Here is a 27,944-nt window from a genome sequence, read left to right as displayed (position 1 = left end):
TTTGTTTCAGATGTCATCTGGGTCATTCTCAGTGTGGAGGTGGGTGGACTTTTAGGAGTAACGCAGCAGCTGTCATCTTTTGAAACGGAGTTCAACACACAGCCTCATCGCAAGGTAGAAGGAAACTTCAACCCGTTTGCCTCTCCCCAAAAGAACCGACAATCAGATGAAAACAACTTAAAAGACCCTGGGGGTTCCGGGTTCGACTCGATCAGCAAAAACACATGGGCTCCTGCTCCTGACCAAACCGAGCAAGATGAGAATAGACTCTCACAGAACTCTGTAAATCTGTCCCCCAGCAGTCACGCAAACAACTTATCAGTAGTGACTTACAGTAAGGTAGGTGCCCTCGGAGAAGAGGAGAAGGGGTAGGTGGTGGGCCTTGGGATTTGTGATACTCCTTCATGGCAAACCTAGAAGCCTAAAATGTTCTTTAAGACTGCTTAGCTCTCCTGCCAATGCAACAGCACAAAAACCTACCCCTTCTCCCCTCCCCCCCTCCCCCATCTCCATGTCCTGTGGATGTTACTCCATCCACATTTATAATTTACTACTGTCTCTGCTCTGGTTTGGGTGCTGAAAGAACAGAGTTCTTTACCTTTAGCATTAAAAAAAAAAACAAAAGAAAGTCAAAATATCACCAGCCATTCTTCCAATGTAAATGTATACCAAGTGTAGAGCAACAGCACACCTTTGGAATTTGTTCCTACTGTGTTTTTTTGGTTTTGGGTGGGGTGTTTTTCCTGAGGAAATAGACAAGCTCAATTATTTATCCTAATGTTGTATCCTATCCAAATGTTGTTGGGCTTCCACTTTATTTACCTAGTTTGCATGTCTTCTTGTTGATGTTTTTCCAGTCTCTTATGGCCCATCTACCTCCTCACCTACAACCCAGAGTGGCCCAAGTGATATTTTGACTTTTCATGTGTGAGGAATAAGTGAGAGAATTGTTTGTTGAGTTAATCATGATTTTAAATATTCTGATTGTTCTAAGACAGTCTTCTAGGTGTTTGATTTCTTGATCTGTTTCGCTTTGCTTGCTGATTAAACAGCACCTTCCATACTCCGCCAAGGTGACTATGGTTCCTGGTTGTTGGTTTTGGTAGGTTGAATAAAGCCCTGATGCTAAGCGCTAACCGTTGTAGGTGATTTGTGTGGCAGGGCCTGTGAACATTCCTGTTCGTTCTTCTCTGATTAATAATATGGTGTATTAGGCCCAGCCTCCCACCTATATAATCGTATAACTGTTAAGTCTTTCCTTGCTTCGTGTTGGCATTCACCCTCAAATTTTTAAAAATAATGTTTATTTGAGGGACAACTTGCTCTGTTGTAAGAATGGCATTTTTCTGACCAGTGCTTTATATGTGGTCTAGATCCAGAGGCAAATTAAGAAAGGAAACTTGGTGATGTGAATTCTCTTTCTCCACAGGGTCTAGTAAGAGGGACTGCATTCAACAGGAGTGCAACAGGATTGATTTATTGGTTGGGTGGTCATTATAAAGGATTGTGTGGAATCATGTTAATCATACAGGATATAAGAGAAGTAAATTGGCAAGGCAATAAATGGCTTATATTTGAGGAAAGACTTCACATCTTAACACTCTAACAAAGATTTTCCACTAAGTTCCTATTGCTCCAGATTTCTCTTCCTTAAATTTAACCCTCCAGGGTATGACTGTTCTGGGTGGTATAGGCCCTAGGCTAAGCATGCCCTGTTAGAAGGAGAACTTTAGGGCAGTTGAGTGTAATGGGAAGATGAGAGTTGGAGGAGGCAAAACCAGTTGCTCCAGTGCTTTCTGTAAAGGAAGCCCCTTCACCCAACTGTGAACTCCCTGGCTCAGCTATCACTGTTAGTCTTAGGAGAGGGCTGGTGTTCCTGGCCAGTGCACTGCACTCGTTTTCCTGAGTTGTGAGCCTGTTAGTTGTTTTTTGCTCCTTTAGGGCTTTAGGGACTGATGCCTTTTAAGTCTGTCATTGCTCTGGCCCGGGGTGGGGTGGGGGTTGTCGGAATGGATTACCTACCAGCCTTAATTGAGGTCCTGCCATGCTGCTCTTTTTCGGAAAGGCTGGGCTACGGTGAGGCTGTTGAGATATTTCTTGAGGTTGATGAACTCGTGGTATGTTACCTGATTTTTTTCATGAACTCTGTAGAATCATTTAGAAATAGCATTTGCAAGAACCACAGAGAAAAGGTTCTCATTGGAGACGATATACAAGACTGTTGGCTGTAATGCATTGAGAATGTGGCACTTGGACCCCAAAGAGAAATCAGAGCCTCCTTTTCTTCTTAAGTTAAGCAGTCCTCTTAAAAGCAAGTCCTCTGAAAGCATTTCTGGCTAAAGTTGAGTCAGCTCCACCTCTTAGGGCTCCTTAGAAATGGGGTAGGGTATAGACAGTTATCAGCAAGTATTTATTAACACATTTCTGCACTGGTGTACAGAGCAGTGTACATTATTGAGTAAGGAAACTTGAAGAATAAAAGAAGTTATCCCTGCCAACCAGCAGCTCACAGTACAGTAGGGGAGATGAAACACACATACAATTCAGTCAAGGTGAAGTATGAATTTGGGCAGTAGAGCACAGCACAGTCAAAATGTATAATTCGTGTGCATGGCTGGGGGTTAGAGTTACAGAAGGCAGAGATGAAGTAGAGGTGGAGTTGATGGAAAGGGCTTTTCAAAGAATGGACAGATTTGGAAAGACAGGAAGGATGATGGTAGGAGAACAGTTGAAGTGCTGAGGGCAGAATACTGAGTAAGGGATGTGTGGTCAGGAGATACGGGTGACAGACAGTGGGAGATACATTCAGTTGGTTGCAGTGTGTTCCTTTGGATGAAGTAATTTGATGGAAAAATTTGGGTGAAATAATTACAAATGGCTTCGAAAAGAATTGGGACTATACTTAAATGAATACCTTAAAGCAGAGATAATTCATGATTCTAAGCATTTGTGTTTGGCTTGAGAATATAGATTTATTTATTTTTAAAGGCAAGAATACTTGAGGTTCTGAAGGGCCATAAGTGGCGAGATCAGGTATATACCAGAGTTATTTTTTAACCGTTCCTGTGTGCCAGGTATGCTGCCAAGTACTTTACATGTATCATCTTCATATTTTGATGAGAAAATAAAAGTTCCTAGGGGCTAAGTAATTTACCCCAGTGTCACACAGCTAGCAAGAGGCAGAGCTGGGATTCACATCCAGGCGCCACGTTACTAAAGGTATTAGTAGGTGAACCTGGGCTTTCCTTAGATCTTCCTGTTGGGATGGAGGCTGTGTTGAGCGAAAGCATTAACTGAGTTGATGACCAGTGTCATCAAGGTTGTTGAAATAAGATAAGTGGCTCTAATGTAAACTGAGGATTGCCTGTGGCATCTTTTTCTTTTGAAGAGTTCCCCTGATTGTTGAGTCTTTAAAGTAGTGATTTCTTTTTCTGGTTGATAAAAATAAAAACTTTTTAAACTCTCAGGGTGTACCAACCATGTGGGGTTAATAATAAATAGTCCTTTTTATTTATGAGTGAGTGGAAAGGATGAGAGCCCCCTAGAGCGCTAGAGTTGGGGCAAGTGTGTTCAGTTCACACCAGGTGCCATCTTTATTGGATGGGTTGGAGGAGTACCTGATGCCCTGGTATCAGGGATCACTGAGTTGGCAATAGATTTGATATACTCTAAAGAAATTCCCTGCCTGCCCTGAAGGCTGGGAAAGAACATGACGCTCTGGGAAGCCCATGACCACAGTTTTAATAGGAAGATACAGTTTCCTGCTGCCTCCATAGTTACAGTTTAACTTGCTAAGGTTGGTAGGATGAAATGAAAAGATTGCTTCATGCACCTTATGTGAGGGCTGGGTGAATGTCAACATAATGGCCCATCTGTCAGTGCCAGGATCTGGACACCCCTGGAGCCCTTCCCCAGCTACCCTTGAATAACCCATAAGCTCTCTGGACCCAGTGCTCTGTGCCACAGGCAGGGGTGGTGGGGGGAGAAGGGGGGAGCTCTGGGTGGGAACACCTGTCCTAGCACCATCCCACAACATCCAGAGGGCCTGGGCCCTCCCTGTGTGAGAGCTGTCAGAGGGAGTCAGAAAGGTGAGCAAGTATATGTTGACCTCCAAGGATTCATAAATCTGACTCCATGCTTTTGTTAAAGATTGGCTGGCCTCATTGTCAGCTCAGTTGTGGCTGACCTGTCCCAGGTGAACAATCAGACCAAGTATTGGTGAAGGTTAGGTGCTGTTTTAATGAATGCTTTTTATGTGATTAACCCAAGAGCCTCTGAGGACAAACAGTCACAGTAGGGTAGGTGTTCACTCTATGGACTCAAGGCTAGTCTTGCCATGAGTTCTAACTGTGACTCATCTCTGGAGGCTGGGACAGCTTCTGTTCGGACAGTGGTACAGTAGCAAAAAACAATCTGTAGAGGTGTGGAAGGAGAAAATAAGTCGTATTGAAATTAAGTACTTCTTTTTCTTACTTGCCAGTAATTTTCAAAATTTCTCAATGTTTTCTAAGAAGGCCTTACAGAGGAATAAGACACCAACTAAATGGTCTTATTCAGGACAGCTGGGAATAAGAGTGTGACACCAGGGTGTTCTTCAGGACAACCCAAATGCTTTGCTTCCTTTCTCTAAAGAGTAATGATTTACACTGGGGGAGCTGAAAAGAATCCCAAATTCATTTATTTTGTTACTTGGACTATGCGTCTTATTTTGTGTTTGTTCTTATTTTTAAAAAAAAAAAAAGTTTGGAGCTGGTGTTTGTCGTATACTCCTCCTTTAAACTGATTACAGTCTGAGCCACTGTTATTACTTCCGCCAAGTGCTGGTTCAGAAGGAGAAACGTGTTATTATCTTTGGGAGAGGTTCCTCATGCTTGTCAAGCGTCAGCCACTACCGAGTGCCATCTGCCCTGCCTGCCCACATTTGCACCTGCTCCTCCTCCTCTCTGTCTCTGACAATCACCCTAGTGTGTTTTGGATCTGGAGCTAGAGAAGTTAGTCTGCTTTTCTTATATCAGAAATCAACTCTCTTCTAACCTGCTGCTGTCTGTGTTGACTAAGGCATGGAAGAGTTAATTTCTCTCTGTTTAGGTGAGGGTTTAGAAATGTAGTAGAGGTTACAGGGAGAGGTTTGGAAAAGGCAAATATTTTGCTGTATGGGCCTGAGGATGTAATGGCTTGTGGATCTTATTATCTACTTTGAAGTAGCCAATCAGTTTAACATAATAATAAGGGATGAGTTTAATAAGGATGGGCCCAACATCTGCTCAGTTCAGAGCGCACTGAATTTGACCCAAAGGCAGGTGGTTGGTGTCCTTAGCTGAGCTAATGGCAATAGAGGGCAGTATAACCTTCCCACTGCCATGAAACCTGAGTCTTCATTCTCAGGTGCAGACCCTTTCCCTGAAAGGTTTAAAGATGGCTCAAAGAGAAGCTGGAAGGAAAACTTGTGTCACTTGATATTCTATCCAACTTGTGTTCTCCTCTGGCAAGGGACAGGTAGCAAATGCACATTACTCCCAGGTGGGGGCCACGGGAGTGCAGTAATCAGAGCTGTAAAGCTACCGTTCATTAAGCACTTACTGTGTGCCAGGCACTGTGCTGAGGATTTTTTAAATTTAATTTTTATTGTTAAAATTATCAATGTACATAATTTAAGGAGTCAAGTAGATCTACAAAGTTTATTACAAAAAACGCTAGTCACCTCCCTGCCTCCCAACCCCCAGTATTTGTTCCCCAGAGGCAGAGGCAGCAGTTTGACATGCATTACTTCATTTAGTCCACACAACAGGACCGTGATACAGGCACTGTCATTATGCCTATTTACAGCTGCTGAGACTTGAGGTACACAGGTTCCATGCCCAAGGTCATGCAGCTAGAAAGTGGTAAAACAAGGATATGAACAAAACCAGTTGTTTTTGACTCCTGAGCCTGCTCTCTTAACGATCCACTACATTGCTTCCCAGTTACAAATAGTGTTCAAGTACATATTTTTATCAGCTGAGCTGACAGCTGTGGGCTAGGGAGAGCATGCATGCTTTCTGTAGTACACAGCTACATTTCAAATGAGGATCAAGCCAATTATTGGCTAGCTATTATGTGACTTCTCTACTGCTAAACCCCTTCTCTCCACAGGCTGTTATCTATGGAAGCTACAGAAATCAGCCTTTCTCTCCAGCCTCTATGAAGGGAAAAGATTCCCTAGAACCTCCGTGGTCACTTGGGTTTAGATTTTTGGTGACATTGAAATTTCCATTAACTCACTTTTGTGACAGCAGCACCTATACCTCTTGAAGTCACCTGTCTATTCCTGATTGTGGCCAAAAGATACAGTCTCTGGAGTTTTTCATTTTTCTGTAATGAATTTAACATCTCCCTTTGAACATACTTAGTATTTTAAAACTAGAACATACTTAGGGACGATCTAACTCCCTTTAAAGCCAGATTTAGTTTCAGCAAAGGCTATCTGGAGAAAGAATATTTTACAGTCAGTACAAGTCCTGAGATGGAAGTTCACCTGGTTTGTTCAAGACCAGAATGGGTAGGAACAGGGTAGAGGGAAATGAAGTCAGGGGATGGAAACCAGATCATGGAAGGATTTGTGGGCCTTTGTAAAGCTTTGGGCTTTTGTACTGAGGGACAGAGGGAACCACTGGAGGATTTTGAGCAGAGGGGTGATGTGGTCTGACTTCATGCCTGACTTCATGCCAGAGAGTAAAAGGATCACTCTCTGGCTCTCTTGTGGAGAGTACAGGGCAAGGATAGAAGCAGGGGACCAGTAGGGAAGTTAGTACAATCATCTAGGTAAAGAGAATGGGTGCTTTGGACCAGATTGGTAGCAGCAGAGGTAGAGGAGGTCTGTGTCTGGATCTGGTTTGTTAGCTAGAACTAACAGGATTTGCTAATGGGTTGGAAGCAGGGTATAAGAGGGAATAAATGATGACACCAAGGTTTTTGGCCTGAGCAACTAAAAGGGTAAAATTGCCATCCACAGAGAGAGGAAAGGCTATGGTAGAGGTGGGGAGAGATCAGGAATTCATTTTGGGTACATTGGCATCCAAATGGAGGTATCAAGTAGGCTTTTGTATATCCAGATTGGATATAGAGTTTAGGAGAGAGGGTTTGGGTGGAGATAAAAAATTTGGGAGTCATTTCATGTGGATGGTATCTAACGCTGTGAGCCTGGCTGCAATCCACAAAGTGATGAGTCTATGTAAAGCAGGGTTTTCTCAGCCAACAGAGTAAGACTATTGACATTTTAGGCCGGATGAGTCTTCTTTTGCTGCGGGGGGCGGTGGGGTATGGATCTTATGCATTGTAAGATGTTCAGCAGCATCCCTGGCCTTTACCCACTGGATGCCAGTAGTACCTCCCCAGCCCCAAGTGTAAGAGCCAAAAACACCTCCAGACATTGCCAAATGCCCCCTGGGGCAGGGGCAAAACTTCCCTACTTGGAAACTGCTGGTATAGATGGAGAAGAGGTCCAAGGACTGAGCTTAATGCTATCTGTCTAACATGTAAAACTGCTGTTACTCAAAACACCTCTACTGCATTTATTCTTATTCTTAATTCACGACACTCTTGTGACTTTTGTAGTTAGTTATACTCTTCATTTGACAAAACAATAAGGAAGTTGTAAGTGACTTGCTCACATTCACACAGCAAATTGGGGGTGGGCCATGGGCTGGAACCCAGGGAACCCAGTTGGAGTCTAGTGTTCTTCTACACCACACTATGCTGAGGCTTGCTGGCAGAAGCAAAGTTTGTTTGCTGTTCTCTGAAGGTAGTTTATACACTTAGTGTCAGGTTGTAGAGACCTTCTTGTTCATCTTCAGGAGCTACAAAAGAATTTGTGACCAAGGAGGAAGCAGTGGCCGGCAACTGAGGAACCTGCCCCTGTTCGCTGGCAGATTAGCACATTCTGTACAGAAGGGGTTTGCCAGGAGACTGGTTTAATGATATTAAGATGTCTCTCTTTTGAAAACCCTGAGGAGCCAGCAAAGTCCTCCCAGCCTTGTTGGTGTTTGCATTGGCATGGGTCATGTGTGCATTTTAAAAATAAATTAAGCAAACACTGTGAGCCTTAGAAAATGTCTTTTGTTGTTTGTAACATTACTATCTCACTGAGAATAAAAAGTATCTCCAGGAACTCTCTCTTTTGTACCTCAACAGCTTCAAAGTGGAACGTTGAGCTCCGTCTTCTTTGCTTTGGGACTCTGAGCATTGTTTTAGGCTGAGCTGATGCTGGGCAGTCTTGTAGCTGAAACAGAGCTAGTGTTCCCAAGATAGCATATTTTACTTCAGTTGTAAGGACGTATTCTTTTCCCTGTACTCTGAATTTAGCATTTTAATTTCTGATGAAAATTCTCAAAGTGGGACTGGTGAAATTCAAGCAGATAAGTATAATTCAAAAGTATGAGGTTAGATAGCCTTATCCACCAGAGGGCAGACAGCAGAAGCAAAAAGAACTACAGTCCTGCAGCCTGTGGAACAAAAACCACATTCACAGGAAGATAGACAAGATGAAAAGGCAGAGGGCTATGTACCAGATGGAGGAACAAGATAAAACCCCAGAAAAACAACTAAATGACGTGGAGATAGGCAACCTTCCAGAAAAAGAATTTAGAATAATGATAGTGAAGATGATCCAGGACGTCGGAAAAAGAATGGAGGCAAAGATTGAGAAGATGCAAGAAATGTTTAACAAAGACCTAGAAGAATTAAAGAACAAACAGAGATAAACAATACAATAACTGAAATGAAAACTACACTAGAAGGAATCAATAGCAGAATAACTGAGGCAGAAGAACGGATAACTGACCTGGAAGACAGAATGGTGGAATTCACTGCTGTGGAACAGAATAAAGAAAAAAGAATGAAAAGAAATGAAGACAGCCTAAGAGACCTCTGGGACATTAAACACAACAACATTCGCACTATAGGGGTCCCAGAGGAGAAGAGAGAGAGAAAGGACCAGAGAAAATATTTGAAGAGATTATAGTCAAAAACTTCCCTAACATGGGAAAGGAAGTAGCCACCTAAGTCCAGGAAGCGCAGCCAGTCCCATACAGGATAAACCCAAGGAGAAACACGCCGAGACACATAGTAATCAAATTGGCAAAAATTAAAGACAAAGAAAAATTATTCAAAGCAGCAAGGGAAAAACGACAAATAAAATACAAGGGAACTCCCATAAGGTTAACAGCTGATTGCTCAGCAGAAACTCTACAAGTCAGAAGGCATTAGCATGATATACTTAAAGTGATGAAAGGGAAGAACGTACAACTAAGATTACTCTACCCGGCAAGGATCTCATTCAGATTCGATGGAGAAATCAAAAGCTTTACAGAGAAGCAAAAGATAAGAGAATTCAGCTCTACAACAAATGCAAAAGGAACTTCTCTAAGTGCGAAACACAAGAGAAGAAAAGGACCTACAGAAACAAACCCAAAGCAATTAAGAAAATGGTCATAGGAACATACATTTCGATAATTACCTTAAACGTGAATGGATTAAATGCTCCAACCAAAAGACACAGGCTTGCTGAATGGATACAAAAACAAGACCCATATATATGCTGTCTACAAGAGACCCACTTCAGACCTAGGGACACATACAGACTGAAAGTGAGGGGATGGAAAAAGATGTTCCATGCAAATGGAAATCAAAAGAAAGCTGAAGTAGCAATACTCATATCAGATAAAATAGACTTTAAAATAAAGAATGTTACAAGAGACAAGGAAGGACACTACATAATGATCAAGGGATCAATCCAAGAAGAAGCTATAACAATTGTAAATATATATGCACCCAACATAGGAGCACCTCAATACATAAGGCAACTGCTAACAGCTGTAAAAGAGGAAATCAACAGTAACTCAATAATAGTGGGGGACTTTAACACCTCACTCACACCAATGGACAGATCATCCAAAATGGAAATAAATAAGGAAACAAGCTTTAAATGACACAATAGACCAGATACATTTAATTGATGTTTATAGGACATTCCATCCAAAAAGAGCAGATTACACTTTCTTCTGATGTGCGCACGGAACATGCCCCAGGATAGATCACATCTTGGGTCACAAATCAAGCCTCAGTAAATTTAAGAAAATTGAAATCATATCAAGCATCTTTTCTGACCACAACGCTATGAGATTAGAAATGAATTACAGGGGAAAAAAACGTAAAAAACACAAACACATGGAGGCTAAACACTACGTTACTAAATAACCAAGAGATCACTGAAGAAATCAAAGAGGAAATCAAAAAATACCTAGAGACAAATGACAATGAAAACACGACGATCCAAAACCTATGTGATGCAGCAAAAGCAGTTCTATGAGGGAAGTTTATAGCTATACAAGCCTACCTCAAGAAACAAGAAAAATCTCAAGTAAATAATCTAACCTTACACCTAAAGAAACTAGAGAAAGAAGAACAAACAAAACCCAAAGTTAGCAGAAGGAAAGAAAGAAAGATCAGAGCAGAAATAACTGAAATAGAAACAAAGAAAACAATAGCAAAGATCAATAAAACTAAAAGCTGGTTCTTTGAGAAGATAAACAAAATTGATAAACCTTTAGCCAGACTCATCAAGAAAAACAGGGAGAGGACTCAAATCAATAAAATTAGAAATGAAAAAGGAGAAGTTACAACAGACACCGCAGAAATACAAAGCATCCTAAGAGACTACTACAAGCAACTCTATGCCAATAAAATGGACAACCTGGAAGAAATGGACAAATTCTTAGAAAGGTATAGCCTTCCAAGACTGAACCAGGAAGAAATAGAAAATATGAACAGACCAGTCACAAGTAATGAAACTGAAACTGTGATTAAAAATCTTCCAACAAACAGAAGTCCAGGACCAGATGGCTTCACAGGTGAATTCTATCAAACATTTAGAGGAGAGCTAACACCCAACCTTCTCAAATGCTTCCAAAACATTGCAGAGGAAGGAACACTCCCAAACTCATTCTATGAGGCCACCATCACCGTGATACCAAAACCAGACAAAGATACTACAAAAAAAGAAAATTACAGACCAATATCATTGATGAATATAGATGCAAAAATCCTCAACAAAATACTAGCAAACAGAATCCAACAGCACATTAAAAGGATCATACACCATGATCAAGTGGGATTTATCCCAGGGATGCAAGGATTCTTCAATATACTCAAATCAATCAATGTGATACACCATATTAACAAATTGAAGAATAAAAACCATATGATCATCTCAATAGATGCAGAAAAACCTTTTGACAGAATTCAACACCCATTTATAATAAAAACTCTCCAGAAAATGGGCATAGAGGGAACCTACCTCAACATAATAAAGGCCATATACGACAAACCCACAGCAAACATCATTCCCAATGGTGAAAAACTGAAAGCATTTCCTCTAAGATCAGGAACAAGACAAGGATGTCCATTCTTACTCCTATTATTCAACATACTTTTGGAAGTCCTAGCCTCGGCAATCAGAGAAGAAAAAGAAATAAAAGGAATACAAATTGGAAAAGAAGAAGTAAAATTGTCACTGTTTTCAGATGACATGATACTACACATAGAGAATCCTAAATATGCCACCAGAAAACTACTAGAGCTCGTCAATGAATTTGGTAAAGTTGCAGGATACAAAATTAATGCACAGAAATCTCTTGCATTCCTGTACACTAATGATGAAAAATCTGAAAGAGAAATTAAGGAAACACTCCCATTTACCATTGCAACAAAAAGAATAAGATACCTAGGAATAATCCTACCTAGGGAGACAAAAGACCTGTATGCAGAAAACTATAAGACACTGATGAAAGAAATTAAAGATAATACAAACAGATGGAGAGATATACCATGTTCTTGGATTGGAAGGATCAATATTGTGAAAATGACTGTACTGCCCAAAGCAATCTACAGATTCAATGCAATCCCTATCAAATTACCAATGGCATTTTTTGCAGAACTAGAACAAAAAATCTTAAAATATGTATGGAGACATAAAAGACCCTGAATAGCCAAAGCAGTCCTGAGGGAAAAAAACGGAGCTGGAGGAATCAGACTCCCTGACTTCAGACTATACTATAAAGCTACAGTAATCAAGACAATATGGTCCTGGCACAAAAACAGAAACATAGATCAATGGAACAAGATAGAAAGCCCAGAGGTATACCCGCACACCTATGGTCAACTAATCTATGACAAAGGAGGCAAGGATATACAATGCAGAAAAGACAGTCTCTTCAATAAGTGGTGCTGGAAAAACTGGACAGCTACATGTAAAAGAATGAAATTGAACATTCCCTAGCACCATACACAAAAATAAACTCAAAATGGATTAGAGACCTAAATGTAAGACCAGACACTATAACGCTCTTAGAGGAAAATATAGGAAGAACACTCTTTGACATAAATCACAGCAAGATCTTTTTTGACCCACCTCCTAGAGTAATGGAAATAAAAACAAAAACAAACAAATGGGACCTAATCAAACTTAAAAGCTTTTGCACAGCAAAGGAAACCATAAACAAGACGAAAAGACAACCCTCAGAATGGGAGAAAATATTTGCATACAAATCAACGGACAAAGGATTAATCTCCAAAATATATAAACAGCTCATGCAGCTCGATATTAAAAAAACAAACAACCCAATCCAAAAATGGGCAGAAGACCTGAATAGACATTTCTCCAAAGAAGACATACAGATGGCCAAGAAGCACATGAAAAGCTGCTCAACATCACTAATTATTAGAGAAATGCACATCAAAACTACAATGAGGTATCACCTTATACCAGTTAGAATGGGCTTCATCAGAAAATCTACGAACAACAAATGCTGGAGAGGGTGTGGAGAAAAGGGAACCCTCTTGCACTGTTGGTGAGAGTGTAAACTGATACAGCCACTATGGAGCACAGTTCGGAGGTTCCTTAAAAAACTAAAAATAGAATTACCATATTGATCCAGCAATCCCACTACTGGGCATATACCCAGAGAAAGCCACAATTTAAAAAGGCACATGCACCCCAGTGTCCATTGCAGCACTATTTACAATAGCCAGGTCATGGAAGCAACCTAAATGCCCTTCGACAGACGAGTGGATAAAGAAGATGTGGCACATATATACAATGGAATATTTCTCAGCCATAAAAAGGAACGAAATTGGGTCATTTGTTGAGACGTGGATGGATGTAGAGACTGTCATACAGAGTGAAGTAAGTCAGAAAGAGAAAAACAAATATCGTGTATTAACGCATACGTGTGGAACCTAGAAAAATGGTACAGATGAACCAGTTTGCAGGGCAAAAATTGAGACACAGATGTAGAGAACAAACGTATAGATACCAAGAGGGGAAAGCGGTGGGGGGGGGTGCGGGTGGGGGTGTGATGAATTGGGTGATTGGGATTGACACGTATACACTGATGTGTATAAAATTGATGAGTAATAAAAAAAAAAAGTGTGAGGATTTGTGTCTGGTGTAGATGCTCAGGTTTCAGTGACTTGTTCTTAGCTAAGTCTGCTCTGATTGTATTCCAGCAGGACCAGGTCCACAATGTAAGATTAAAGGCTGCTGTACATCAGGGGAAAGTATGGGCTTCCTTAGAGCTCGACTGAAAGCGAGACCGTTTTCAAAGCTGTGGACGTTCATCGAAACTACTTTAACAGAGAGAGCTTTGATATTATTTAGTCAATAAGGGAGGCCTCCTAGGTTCCTCAGCCTGTGCTAATCCTTCCTTATCTTCAAAGAATTTACTGTCTGATTACATAGATGTGACTAGCTCATAGGCAAGAATGAGACCAGTAAAGATGGAGTATATTGAGTTCCAGTTGAGTTTTAAGTGCTCTTGAGTTTGGAGGAAGGAGAAAACAATGAGGTTTGGAGTAGCCAGGAAAATGATACCTTGGTGAATGATAGATTCAAACTGGGACTTCCCTGGTTGTCCAGTGGTTAGAACTCTGCACTTCCACTGCAGGGGGCACAGGTTCGATCCCTCGTCGGGGAACTAAAATCCCACATGACATGCAGTGTGGCCAAGAAAAAAAAAAGAAAGAAAGAAATGATAGATTCAAACCGAATTGGAGGGAAAAGGAGTCACATGCAGGAAGGAAGACCCAGAGGCATTCAGAGGCAGGGTGTGTTCAGGGGACACTGGCCAGCCTGATTGTGGTGAGTGAGGTGTGCTTAAAGAGGGTGGGGTGAATTTTGGAGGAAGACCTTTGAAAGCCAAGCAAAGAAGAGTTCACCTTTAATGTGAGAGAAATCAGAGTGCTAACAATGCTTTTGAGCAGGGGGGTGGCAAGATGAAACCAAATATGGCTGAAGGAAAGACAATTTATTCTCCCTCAATCAGCCATCCATTGGCTGGGGTGGGGGTGGGGGGAGGTGATGCTGTGAATTAATTGTAAGAGAGGTGGACGAGACAGTGGCATGTAAGGAAAGTGTACAGGAGCTTGAATGGAAATTCTGAGAGGAAGTGGGACCAGCAACCTCACCCTGTGCCTCAGGACTCCCATAGTACAACACCAATGGCCACATGGCTGGGAACTTGGGTAAGTTTTCTCTCCTTTTAGGTGTTCTCCCCAGTGAGACTTCTTTCTTCCTTTCTATGAATCTCCTCTACCCTAGGAGATGGCCATGAGAGAGCCTGCATCTCACCTGGATTCTAGCACACTTGCTATTACATGAGATCTTGGGGACTAGAATTTCAAATAGCGAATAGCCTTTTCTGAAGTGTTTAATGAAAGGGAAGTCAAACTCAACCAACATCCTTCATCTTCTTGTAGGACTTTAAATAATATGTTTTCATTCACAATTATGTTTGAGTTTTATTCTTCCTGGTGATTTTCTTGATTTGTCAGGGGGTAGGTGAAGGCTCTGGGAGTTGCCTTTGGCCATGGGGAGCTTGGGGGGATGGGAGGATGAATGACAGAGGAATAATGGAAGGAGGAGGGAGGATGGAAAGGTGGATGATGGAGGGAGGAAGAACAGAGGATGGATGCATGGCAAAGGATTGGATGGGTGGTTAGAGGGAGGATGGATGGATAGACACGAAGGTCCCCAGCAGGACTGTAGAAGTTAGTTAAGAGCAACAGAAAAACTGTGTTACAGAGGTAAGTATAAAAAGTGGTTTTACAGGGCTTTTAAAACAACAGTTCACCACGCTTATAACTGAGTTAAGCTTTTAAGCACAACTTTGGCACAATCAGAAGGCTGTGAACTGAGCCTGCCCCATGAACAGCCTTCATGCATAAAAGTATGTTTATTTTCTTTTCTTTGGCTTGTTCTCATACTTGTCTTCAGCCACTGCATCTTTGAAATTTTGAGGACTGTCACATGACAGTGGCTTGAACACCAGTGTTGAAGCATCTGCAGACGTTCCCGTCATGATGATCTGGCCCTGATATTCCACCAGCAAGCCTCCTTGTGCGGTCAGCATCCATCGAGGGAAGGGCGCTGCTTTGAGTGCTCCTGAGAGAAGAGTCCTCATTGCCCTGCCCATTACTCCAGTACAGACTTGATTTCTAATTAATGAGAGATGAATGGGTTCGATCAGGGCTTGGTCAGTCTCTGGCCCTTGCCAGCCAAGCCAGCCCCATGAGCAGGGCCTCACCACACCAAGTTTGCAGTACAGGATCAGGACAGAACTTAATACTAAACCCTGTATTCTTCTGTGTTTGCATTTAGTGTACATAAATGATACAAAAGGAGCAGTAGGTGGGCGAAGCGCCGACTGGGACTGGCCCAGGAAATGAGAAAGGAGGAGGAGGGCCCTGGTGGGGTTATCTGATGCTGCCATCAGTATACACCTCGAGAGCATGTTATTTCACAGTCATGCAGCAAACACTCCTCTCTTTTTATTAACCAGTGTGAACCTTTTTATTTATTTAAATCAAATCACAAGTAAAAGCAAAATAAGACAGGTATGTGAAAGTCTTCGTGTTGTGGTGCTTTATCTAAACAGGCTTTCATATAGGAAGAGTACCCTCAAAAGCCCTCCTGAGACATTGTTGTTTCATTAGGAATTTTAGCCTTCCTTTTTTTTTTCTCCTTTAAACAGAGATGGCTCAGCAGTGCAGAGTATTTCACAGTTCATTCATTCATTTTACTGACACTTGTGTCTTACTATGTGCAAGGTACAAATAACTGGCAGAAACAAGTTCCACTGGACTTTCCTGACAGTCAGTTCAGTGGTTAAGACTCCGCACTTCCAATGCAGGGGGTGCGGGTTCGATCCCTGGTCGGGGAACTAGGATCCCACGTGCCACGTGCGTGGTACGGCCAAAAAAAGAAAAGAAAAGAAGAAACAGGTTCCACTGTCGTAAAAGGGCAGCTTTCTCTTCTGATAGCACTGTACTCCCTACTGCTGAACATTGATGAGTAAACGTCTAAAAATATTCTAGCTGAGGGACTTCCCTGGTGGTCCAGTAAGACTCCACGCTCCCAATGCAGGGAGCCCGGGTTTGATCCCTGGTCAGGGAACTAGATCCCACATGCATGCCACAACTAAAGAATTTGCATGCCAAAACTAAGAAATCCTCATGCTTCAACTAAAGATCCCTCATGCTGTAATTAAACATGCTGCAACAAAGATCCTGCGTGCTGCAACTAAGACCCAGCACGGCCTAAATAAATAAATAATTTTGGGGGGGGTGGTAAGTTCTTTAAAAAAATACATTCTATCTGAAACAAAATAGTTTCTGTTTTTTTTACTACTCCTTTTTGGAAAAGTTATTTTGATTTCTGTACAATTTTAGGAAGAACGTTTAAGTTATCGTAGGTACCCACTCACATAAGATCAGTGATAACCAAATCACCGGCTGGGAGTGACTCTGCTATTCCACAGGGGCAACTATAAACTATTGTGAAAAACAAATCAAAGAGATAGTTTTTAGTTTTAGTTTTGCTTTGAGGATAGGCCCGCAAGTACTGGATCTTAAATTGTCCTTTCAGGAGATTGTGATGAGTGAAACTGAGCTAGCTTGTCTTTTATGTCTGTAAGTGTTCTCTTTTAAAAATATTTTAGAAAATTAGCCAAATTATGACTCACAGTAGTTATTCCATTGTGGAAGTGCAGCTCAGGACCTGGCCCAACTACCGTAATCATTCAGCTGGCTTGAGGCCAGTGTCTCTTCCCAGACACCCACGAGTAGGGAGGCCCCTTTGTCTTAGTTGGCAGGTATGGAGCTCCCATGCTTTAGGAGGGCTCGCCTGCCCTGTAGCCAAGTAGAATTTAGGTCCCAGGGCTCACAGCCATGACAGCTGTTCAGTGAAAGCTTAGGGAAGACTGAGGCAAACAGGCAACACCTCAACCCCTGTGGACCTAAAGGCTGTCTCTCCTTCGCCAGGAACACTTTCATGTCCCCTAGCAGATGTGGGGCCACTCCCAAGAAATGTAGCCTTTGAAAAGCCATTTCTGTGCAAGTTGGCCCTGGGGAGCTGCTCTTTAGACCTGGAGTCAGATAGAGGAGTTCTTTTCTTGGCTTGGTCATTTACACCCTCTATTAATATGCATAAATCCGGCCTTGCTGCTAGTCCCTATGTGGTGAGAGGTGAATCCTCATAGAGAAGAGGGTGGTCTTCTGCATCAAACTGAGTTTTGTAATCATGCTGCGATGGCCTCCATTTCTGCTTGTCGGAGTTTAATTCAGGGCTTTGTGTGGTACCATCTGATGCATCCATCCCTTGATCTGTTTTCCTTATTAGTGGCACACCTGTTATAGGAGAGATATCAGGGGTGCCAGGTTAATGAAAATGTTTGGCATTTGCTTTTCCTGTGGGTAAAAGTTGAAGAGTTGTTAGGCCCCAGAAGAGAGTGAACACTATCTGTATTGCCAAACCCTACTTTTGGGCTGGGGCTGGAGACATTAGCCACCAGAACCTGTTACACGGGGTCTTGGAACTCCAGTGGAATCTGAAATGTGGATGGGCATCTCGTTTCAAATATACCTTCATCCCACTCTTAGGAAAGGCACTTCCTGCTTGGCCTCCTGCCATCGGACGCCCTGGGCAAGCTGTTCTTGGAATCTCCGCCAGGCTTTTCCTCTATAACTGGTGTTGCATTGCCTGTGTTCTATGATCCACTTGTGACATCTGTAATCCTGCGTGTGGGGAGTCTAGATGATAAAGTAATTCTGAGATAGAATTGGCTCCCTCTCTCTTCCTTGAAGTGATAGTAATTTATTTGGGGGGGAAGGAAAATAGAGCTTGTTCCTCAAGCCATGTTTCTGTGCCAATTAAACATCAACAACTCCAATATGCCATTCTCTGGATGAAAGGGAATTAGATAGCATTTTTCTTTCCAAAAGGCACAGCACCTCAGTCAGTAAATAGAGGATCAACATTAATTAATTAATTAATCTAAGCTAGTTAAATACTACACTGAATGGTCTAAGGGCCAGGGCGTTCAGGTGGAAATCTGAAATGCCCATGTCTGTATTGCTCTCTCTGCCAATTGCATGGGGTCCATTTATCTGTAAAATGGGAATGCACGACAGCTCCTTGGCAAAGTCATGAACTCCCTTCTCCAAGCATTCCAGACAAGTCACAAGGCTAGTGCTTGCTTTATAAAGGCCTATGTGAAGTGTGTGGAGCTTTGGTCTGGAAAGCAGTTAAATTTAGGGTGAAGGGGAAAAAAATTCATAGAAAACAAATGCTGTTTGTTCTTCTGTTTTCTTTTCTCTGTGCGTGTTTTTCTGCACAAAGACTTTTGAGCGTTGTATTGGTTCTAAATCGTATGGGAATCTGAGCCTTTGTTGCTCTCCTTGGATTGTTGGGATGAGTGAATGTTGGTTGGGAAATACTGAGAGCAGCTTGTTTTAAGCTTCTTTAATTTCCATCTCTGGGGCCTGTGACCTTCCAACCAGGCCCCACAAAATGGAGTCTGAGAGCCCTTAGCTGGTCTGGCCCACACTTGGTTGAGTGGGTGGGTCTGTGACTACTGACATGGTTACAGTCTCAGCTCGCCTGCTGGAGGCATGGTTGACTCGGGGCTGGCAGACGTGACATTTTAACCACCACTGCTTTGCTTACCAGCTCTGTGCTCTTGATCAGGTTACCTCACCTCTCTGAGCTTGGAGAGCATACTTGTTTCAGTTTATCTTTGTGAGAATTAAAGAGAACATGTTCAAGTGCTCCAGCAGCACCCGGCGGCACGTAGTTGATGCTCTTTCAGTGTTGGCCTGCCTGTCTCCCATATTCACCTCTTCAGCGATACCACCAAGCAGCTTGAGGCCTATTTCTGGTCTCTTGAGGCTTTTTATGGAGGGAGAAAAAAAAAGACAAAAGCAATTTCAGTGCTTTCCACTGAAAAAAACTGGGAACTTTAATCTCATGTTCCCTGTTTCTGGCAGCTTTGACCTCTGGTCTAAATAAGCATGACCAAAGGGCATTTTTTTCTTAGAACACTGTTTTTCAACCTCCTGAGCTAGGTACTTTATGTCAGCTCCTAGAACCTTAAATCTAGAAGTTTTAAGGAGGAATCTGAGATCCTATGAGGGGAAGGGACTTTATTCATGGTCATTTGGTGTGCTAGTGCAAAGCGGGGATCAGAACCCAGATCTCCTTCTCCCACTTCCGCGTGACCCGCAGCCCATTGCAGTGAAAACTGTGAAGGTTGTGCATCTCTAGCTGACCACTCCCAGGGAGCCCAGCCTCTCCTGGGACCTGGGAGGCTGTGACCAGATGGATGGCATGACACAGACACTTGTGTCCCCAGGCCTAAGCGGCTGTTTAAAAACTTGGTTTGGAAGGGCCAATATTCTTGTGACTTGAAGGGTCTGGCACTCCAGGTAGCAGTCTGAGAAATACCTGTTCTCTTTCAATTATTAATTCAACAATACTTACCGGGTGCCTGCTGAGGGACAGGTGCCATGCTAAGTGCTAGAGAGATGGCAGCAAACAAAGTCATACTGGAAAGGGATTCTAATCATTGACAACCCTGCAACCAAGCACTTACATTTCTTTTCAAAGAAACGTGTCATTTTTAAAAGATAATCAAATTCTGACTGTTCACATCTTACCAAGCTAATGGAAAATGTCATCTCAATCATTCTTGTGCCTCCTCACCCCAGTTGTGCCTAGATTCAGGATTCTTACTTAACATAGTTGTCAAGCATCGGGAAACCCCTCTGGTCATTTGTCGTGATTATGACTGTGCCACCTGCTCTCCGTACCCATTTGTTCCCCTTGGTCCAAGGGCCCTCTGCTTCTGGGCCAGTTTGGGGTGTAGGACCTTTAGTGAGGCTGGTTACCAGTTACCTTTGCCCTCCCAGGTCTTGGCATTGACCGGGTCTTTTCAAGGAGCACACTCCACAGAGGTGTGAAGGTGGAGGGAGGCACAAGACATCCTCCAGCAAGTTTGTGTGGCCGCTTTTGGTGTTGGCACATCTTGGTGTCTCATTCTTAACATAAGGGAAAAGTGAGACTATGATGCCTTCTCCACCAGCCAAGCAGCATAGAAAACGCCTTTGGGAATTTGGAGTAAACCTTATCATCATGTGGCAAGGGAGAAACAATGTGAAGAGAGCAAAGATCAGACTTGGGTTTGAATCTTGGCTCTGCCTTTTACTACCCATGTGACTTTGAGCAAGTCTCCTAATGTCTGCAGTCAGATGGGCATCAGTCAAATGAGTGTAATAATTCACCTAAAGACAGTGTATGCAAACCCCCTGCTGCCATGTCTGTACTAGGTGCCCGGTGGACAGTTGCTTTTTCTGCTCCAGTGTGTGTGTTGTTGATATAAGTGCCATCAGCCAGCAGTAGCCTGCACCTGAGGTTAAGGTGCAGAAAGTGGTGTCCAAGGATCTTTAGCAGAGAGGTTAAGATGTTGTCAAGGAGGGAAGGCTTTGTGACCTGGGTGGAGGAAAGTTGGCACCAGTTGATCTAGAATTTGAAAGATGAAGAATCTCTCCACCAGCCTCCCCTCTCTTGGATGGTGTGTTTGCAGGAGAACACTTAGCAAAAACTTGAAATGTGCTGATATGTGGCCTCCTGAAGATTTGCATGGCAAGGACAACCCTCAAGTCTTGTTTGTGCCTTGGAACTTCCTTCTGGCTCACTGGGAACCGTAAATTCTTTTACTTGGTTTGGTTGTCACATTGTACCTGCTGTGTCTGCCACCACTGACTGTGTTCACTCTCTTCCAGGGGCTCCACGGGCCTTACCCCTTCGGCCAGTCTTAAACGGGTGTCAGCAAGAAGAAAAATTAACAAAAGACAGAAGGCTTGACTCTGGGGGGGAGGGCAAGGGGTTCCTCTGGATTGCAGACCACATCGCACGGACCCCTGGCTCTGACCCCCATCCTGGAAGAAGAGGAAGAATCAGAAAGACTAGTTTTGAATAAAACTCAGTGTGCGTGTGTGAATGCCGAATCGCAGGAGTGGTGTTGAGGCTACCAAGAAGAAATCCATGCAGCCAGTTTGGGTTTTGTTTATTAGGCGTCAATCTAACAAGTCATTAGGTCGCTCGGGAAGGAAAAAAATGTTTAAAAGGGGGAAAAAAGCCATCTTTTTAAACAAAAATTATTTTGCCTACAGACAGGTTGTAGTTTTGAGCACATGTTAATTTTTTCCCCTTTCCCCACTTTTTTTTTTTTTTTTTAGATAAGGGATAACATGCTGTTTATAGAATGCTTGTTGCTCTGGAAGCAATTCAGGTTCAAAACTGGCATGGCCTGCTTGGGGACTCTGCGGGTCAGTGCTATAGGAGGACACCTGCCGTGCCACCTGACTCCACGAGTCTCCAACCCCATTTGTTTTTAATGGCATCAGCCTATGAGTTATCACGCTTTTCCTCTTCTTTTCTCTTTAATCTTCTGTTGATTTACACCTTTGACATTTGTATTTGTCAACCCTGTGGCTTGTTACCGTCAGAACCTCTCTGAAGACCAAACTTCCCTGTGTGGCCAGCAGAGGAAGCCTTGAAGACAGATCTCGGGTGACGTGGGAGTTTGTGAGGCTGAGAGGTGTCCTCCTGCACACACTTGTAACAATTCAAATTGCTTTCCTTCCTTGTTTCTCTTGGCGGAGAGAAATGCCATCACGCTTACTGCTCTCTTGGATTCTTGGTACACAGCGGCTCCCCGTTCACTCTGGGAACGCTGCCTCTGTGCTGCGTATATGTGTGTGCTGCGTGCACACACACACACGGGTGTTGGTGCAGCTCACCAGCGAGTGTGCAGCAGGCGAATGTGAAGGTGTCCCCTGCTTCTCTGTTGTCACACAACTCCCTTCCCTGTGTTTCTCTCCAGTTGTCCTTTGGGGTGTTTTTGCAGCCTGTTAGTGGAGCTGAGCTGTTAAGGTATGAAAATGGAGCCCCAGATGGGGAATTTGCCATGGGGAAGGGCCACACTTACTGACTGAGTGATCTTAGAGACCACATTTTGCTGGGAATGAAAGGACCCCCGCCCTGAGCAGGATGCTTAGTTATTGGGAGGTGGCGGGCAAGGGACAGCCCAGCCGGAGCACAGGTTGATTGGCTGGCTGCTCACTGGGACAGGTGTCCCCACTGGCATCCTGTGGATTCCGAGCAGGTTGAGATGTGGATATCTCCATGGGAAGCTTAAACCAGGCCAGAACAGCTGTCTGCCAAAGATACAAGAATATGCAAAGTCCCTCTTCTCTTCTCACCCCCTCCTTCCCTCGAGTCTTGGTTTGTTTGATAGCCGGGGATATGGATCTAGGGTGCGGTTGCTGGGTCACCTGCCTGTTACCACACACCCACCCACCCCGGGGGTGTGAGACAGCAGGGAGTCCAGGTCGATGATTGGCTGCAAGGGGTCATATAGCCTGGGTGTGGGTGAGGGTCTGCCTGCCTGTCTGTCTCTGTCTGGGTGTCTGAGTTCCGAAAACATGTGTTGTTTGTTCCTCCTCATCCTCTTCTGAGACTGTTGTGTTTTTCAAGCTTGATTGTGAGAGAAAAGCTTGTACGAAATTCCCCCATTGCCTCCCCACCTCCCCCCAAATAAAAGGGGGAGTAACCATTGGTCCACTGGAGAAGCCCCAGGGGAGGGTGGAGCCTGCCTGCTGAAAGGGCAGTGCAGCTGGGTCAGGGGCTGGACTGGAGCTCACACTGGAGCACCTGCTTTCTATGCACACAAAGAGCACCCCATTCCCAGCAGAGCAGGGGTGCTCAGGCCACCACAGGTCCAAGCCAGGGGCTCACGATGGCTTTTTGTTTGAGGGCCCTATGGGGCCCAGACTGCCGCCACTGTTGGTGCCAACCTCCTGAGACACCGCCACCCTGGAGCCCACACATGCCCAGCCGTTCTACTCACTTGATAGCCCTCAAAGCATCACATCTCCAGCTGCCCCTGCAGGATCGTGGGAGGCTTTACGTCCCCTGGTCTCCTGGCTTCCTCATGTGCCCCACACTAGGTGCCCCTTCCCCTTTTCTCAGGAGGGGGTGCCTGCCGTTATTCAGTAGTGGCTTCATAGATCACCGTCAGTGGGTCTGGCCCTGCCAGAGGGATCCTGCTCCTCCTCTTGCTTTTAGGCAGTCTCACCTGGCAAGGTAGTTGTCCCAAGCACGTTGGCTTCCCTCCGAAGAACAAACCATTTCTGTACACATCTTTGGAGAGGTGAGCTCCTTGCAGAGGCCAGAGCGAGCGAGCGCCAGCCATGGAGTTGGGGCGGAAGGAGTCCACGGTTCCCCCAAGACCTGGAGGCTGTTGGTACCATTCATCCTGCCTCTTCTCGCTGGTTTGGGTTCTGAGCAAGTCCTTAGAGCCCCTCTTTTCCACTGCCTAGTGGGGCGGCAAAGGCTACCCTCTCAGCGCCAGTAGTCTCAGTTCCTCTTGGACTCTTTACCAAATGACAGGCTGCCTCTGGGCAGGACCACCAGTGTCTGGCACCCGCAAGGTGAGGCAGGCACCATCCTTAAGGACCTGAGGCCAGCGGGGGAGGCAGAGGGGCTCAGGCTTGGGAGGAATCTGTCTGTGTGCACGGAGTGAGGTGTGTGTGGATGTGTGTGCACGCGTGCATGCGTTTTTTCTTTTTTCCCATGGGGACAGTTGAATTTGGGGCATTTTTCTACAAGAAACAGCCTTCTCTTCCCCCAGCAAGGACTGGCTGTTACCTAAAGTCCATCAAAGGCACTTCCAGCCAGGAGAGAACCTCACCAAGACAGCCGCTGTGGCCCAAGGATGGCCAAGGTGGGAAGTGGGCATAAGAATAAACACCTCCCCAAATTCAATGTGAGCCCCAGCGGGAGAGGGTGGTGGGGTTGCCAGGGCCCAGAACTGCAAGCTGATTCCCCACCCCACCCTGCCTCGCCTTTTCTTTGTTTCCTCGTGTGAATGCTGGAGCAGCAGTAGCTGCCTCCTCCACCTGGACAGTGGTGTGCAGCAAGCAAGCTGGGTGGGTGTTTGTGGTGGGGCCTTATGGTGCCTGGGAGGAGATGAAGATGAGGAGGTTTTTCCTTACTGTATAAATGAATATTTGTATGATTAAATTAACACACACCAAAAAAAACCCTGTTTTCACATGTGTCAGTGAGTTTATTGCTCCCTGAAGCCCCTGTGTACCTGCTTCGCCCCCCCAGTGGCTCTGTGATATGTGCTTTTTGGTCTCTATGTCTCTCCTTCTTGTATATGGGAAAACTGAGACCCTGCGGTTCATTATATGTTTGTGAAATCAGTCCTGGGATTATAATTAGATCTGCTGCTCTTCCTGGTTTCCAGTGGCCAGAAAGGTAAAACTCTTCCCAGTGGCCTCCTCAGGGTACCTACCATGCGTCAGTTGAGCACTACTCTATCCCCAGTACATAAGATGTACCGGCCAAGTTAGTGTGTATCAGCCAGCAGGCATTGTGTGGGCACTTACTGTGTGTCAGGCATGGCGCACAGGTGTGAATGCAGGAATTGCACAGGAAGAATGCAGAGCACCATGGGCATCTTCCTACTGGGGAAACAGACAAGGCCGAGTTGGGGAGTCCTCAGACCCAGCTGGGACTAGATTTAGAAGAGGAAATGCATCTTTCTTTAGTGGTTCTGGTGGATTACGGATTAGGTACCTTTTTGCAGATTGGTCTGGGAGCCCGAGAGCCAAATAGGGACCATACTCCAGGCAGTTGACAAGCTAACTTGGATCCTACCCCCACGTAGTTATGTGAGACAGGCCTATGACCTTGGCCTCCGGAGATGGGGAGGTGGGTTACACAGTGGTCCATAGCATGAAAGAAACTTAATTGACAAATACATCAGCAAGTTGTGGGTTCACTGTATTCATCCCTTCATGTCTGTAGGAACTCAGAACTCAACTGTGTCCTCAGTCACATCATCACCCTTTCTGTGTTGAAGGGAAAGTGAGATCACAGGGGGAAGGGAGTTGCTTGTCTTACAGGCTTGGACCCATGGCATCGGTTCCCAGATGCTGGTATTGTTTTCACGTAATTGCAGACTCCCAAATTGGGTCTTCACCCTGACTGGCAGAGCTGTGTGTTCTAAATGATGGTGGCCCTGGCACTGAGCCAGGGGGTCTAAGGTGTGGGAATTGGGGGGAGGGGATTCTCCGGCCGTCTCTCTGCAGGCAGCTCAGTGAGGGAACCTGTGGCCACAGATTGCACAAGACAGACGGAAGCACCGCAGAAAAACTGGTCTCTGCCCCAAGGCCCCGGGGTCTCTATGTAGCCTGACACAGAGCCCAGTGCAAGGGAGCCTGGGAGACTGGCCCAGAGACCCCTGGGGTGAGCACCCTCGCCTCTGCCCCCAGTGCTGTGACAGTGCACCTGCATCCTGCGTCCTTCCTGATGCCCACGGCTATTTGTTTTCTGCAGAAGAGGGGCCCCCACCCTCTCACCTGGGTCTTCTGGCAGCTCAGACCCACTCCCAGGCCTTCCCCAGGGCCCCCACTGTTGGACAGTTATTTGCTTGGCAGAATGTGTTTGGCTTTGGGGCTGTTACCTGTCGAGAAGTCACCAGGCCCTGGGAGAAAGGAGCAGATTTGATGGTAGCTCCTGGCCTGAGCCATTCCCACGGGGGCTAGGTGACGGAGGGGGCTCTCAGCTGAGCTTCTGTCTGGGGGCGGGGGTGGGGAGACAGTTGCAGTGGTCTGGGCCCAGCCCTCCAGGCAGAGCAAACAAGTCCTCTCGGCCACCTCCCTGCCCCAGCTCAGGTTGTACTGGGTGCCTCCCACCCTGTTCTTGGGAAGGCCTCTCCCTCACCTGCTTGCTGTGACCTGGCCACTTTCCCAGACGCCACCTGGTGTCCAGCCCTGTCTGGCGGCCAAGAGAACAGGCACCAAGGGCACTCGTGGCAGCCCTTTATTTCAAAAATGGGAATGGAGCAGGTGAGGCTGCTTGAGACATGAGAAGGTGTGTGAGTTTGGGAGTCAGGGTGTCCAGAGAATGGATTCTGACAGGCTAGCATGACTGCCCGATGGGTCTCAGATGGCTCCTCTATAAAATGGAGATGCACTGGTTTAGAAACCAGGACTTGGGTGGAACTCACAGTTTTTTTTTAAGTATCCTTTTTAGCCCTTTGTTCTAAGATGCTGTCTGTGGTCTGGGGCAGTGCTTCTCAAACTTGAATGTGTTAAAATGCAAATTCTGATTTAGTAGATCCTGGGAAAGAGGGCAAGATTCTGCATTTCTAACAAACTCCCAAGTGAGTGGGCACTGCTGGTCCTCAGACCACACTTTGCCTGAGGATAGTAGGGGGTGGTCTGAAGGGGTTCACTGCCCCCACAGCCACCCGGTCTATGGAGACTGAGCCGTATCTAGCCAGGGCTGTGTTGGCCAGGCCCACTAGAATTTGAGGGAGCTGAAGTCATTTAGAACAGTAATGTTCCAACTGGGCTGTGGTTCCCCAGCATTTCCCAGGGTTTATCCAAGGCTGTGATTTCTGGCTTAAATATTATTTCTAGTGTGCTGCTTTTCCATCACAAACAACAAATGTCTGAGTGTCCACTATAATTATGGTAATATTGGCTGACCAACTCCTATTAAACTGTTTATATGAATGACTTTATTTAATCCTCACAACCATCCAAAGTTGAGAGCAGGCTGGCCTGGTGTTCAGTTTGTGAACAAGTAACTCTGAAGTGTCAGGACTCCCATGGATATGGAAGTGCAGGCTGGGAATATGCAGTAAGCAACCTTGACTTAGTCCAGGGGTGTATGGGGGGCTTCTCTGAGCAAGCTGAGACCTGAAGGATGGAGAGATGGCTGGTGGATACACAGTCTGCAGTTCAGTGGGGAGGTTGGGGCAGGAGACACGGTGTGGGAGTCATTAGAGATCAGATGGAATTTAAAGCCTCAGAACAAGATGAGATCATCAAAGGAGGGACAGCAGGCTTGACCCCACGTGTCACATGCTCCTTCAAATTCTGCTGGTTGCCCCAGCTCCCTCTGCGATGATCTGTGACCGAGAAGACCCCCGCCTCAGACTCAGCATTCTCATGGCTGCAGTGCACCTCTCTCCTGTCCAATCCCCGTCCTGTCCCTGTACCCTTGTGTCCCAGCTCTCTCACTGCAGGGCACTCCTGCAGATGGACTAGGTGTACCCAGGGATGGCCCCCACCTGGGAACCAGGTGGGGGGTGCCTGGAGGAGTGAGGCCGGAGCCCCGGTAGGTTGTAGCTTAGTTCCTGTGGTCCTGTCCTCCCAAGGACAGTCCAGGCCCCTGGAGCCAAGTTCTAGGGAGTTCCTCCTGCTGGGCTGTGGGAAAGGGAGAAGTCTGAGGGAAGAGGGGGTGCTGTATCTGGTTGGGGGCCCAAGGAGCAAGGCCCTGTGGCCCATGCTTACCTGCACCAATCCCCCAGCCCTGGTCAGCAACCAAGACACCCCAGATCCCTGACAGGCTGGGCTGTCATTGCTTGAGGCCTCTGAGCAACCAAGGCCCCCACACATAGAGGGCAGTGGGACAGCAAGGGCCAAGGGGGGACTGTGGCCAAGCTGTGAGGGATGTCTTCTCAGGGTATGGCTGCCCTGAGCTGCGTTGTAGG

The 27,944-nt window shown here is 45.2% G+C and overlaps 1 protein-coding gene across 2 annotated transcripts in view; it reads left to right on the top strand.

Moving 5' to 3' along the window:
* The window catches only part of ILRUN (inflammation and lipid regulator with UBA-like and NBR1-like domains), a 114,108-nt gene extending 89,619 nt beyond the window's left edge, over nucleotides 1-24,489 (top strand). Inside the window, exons 4-5 of one of the 2 annotated variants that reach the window (XM_068557346.1) lie at nucleotides 11-114; nucleotides 21,151-24,489. In XM_068557346.1, coding sequence (XP_068413447.1) covers nucleotides 11-114; nucleotides 21,151-21,186 — 140 coding nt within the window. In that variant the 3' untranslated portion in view covers nucleotides 21,187-24,489. Of the gene's footprint in view, nucleotides 1-10; nucleotides 340-21,150 lie in introns of both variants that reach the window. The other variant, XM_068557345.1, reaches the window with a different exon arrangement.
* Nucleotides 24,490-27,944: the final 3,455 nt, after the last annotated feature.

The sequence above is a fragment of the Eschrichtius robustus genome, chromosome 12 (genome assembly GCF_028021215.1).
Source record: "Eschrichtius robustus isolate mEscRob2 chromosome 12, mEscRob2.pri, whole genome shotgun sequence".
Classification (NCBI taxonomy): Eukaryota; Metazoa; Chordata; class Mammalia; order Artiodactyla; family Eschrichtiidae; genus Eschrichtius; species Eschrichtius robustus.
The sequence above is the reverse complement of the archived record's forward strand: the minus strand, read 5'-3'. Positions and strand labels throughout refer to the sequence as shown.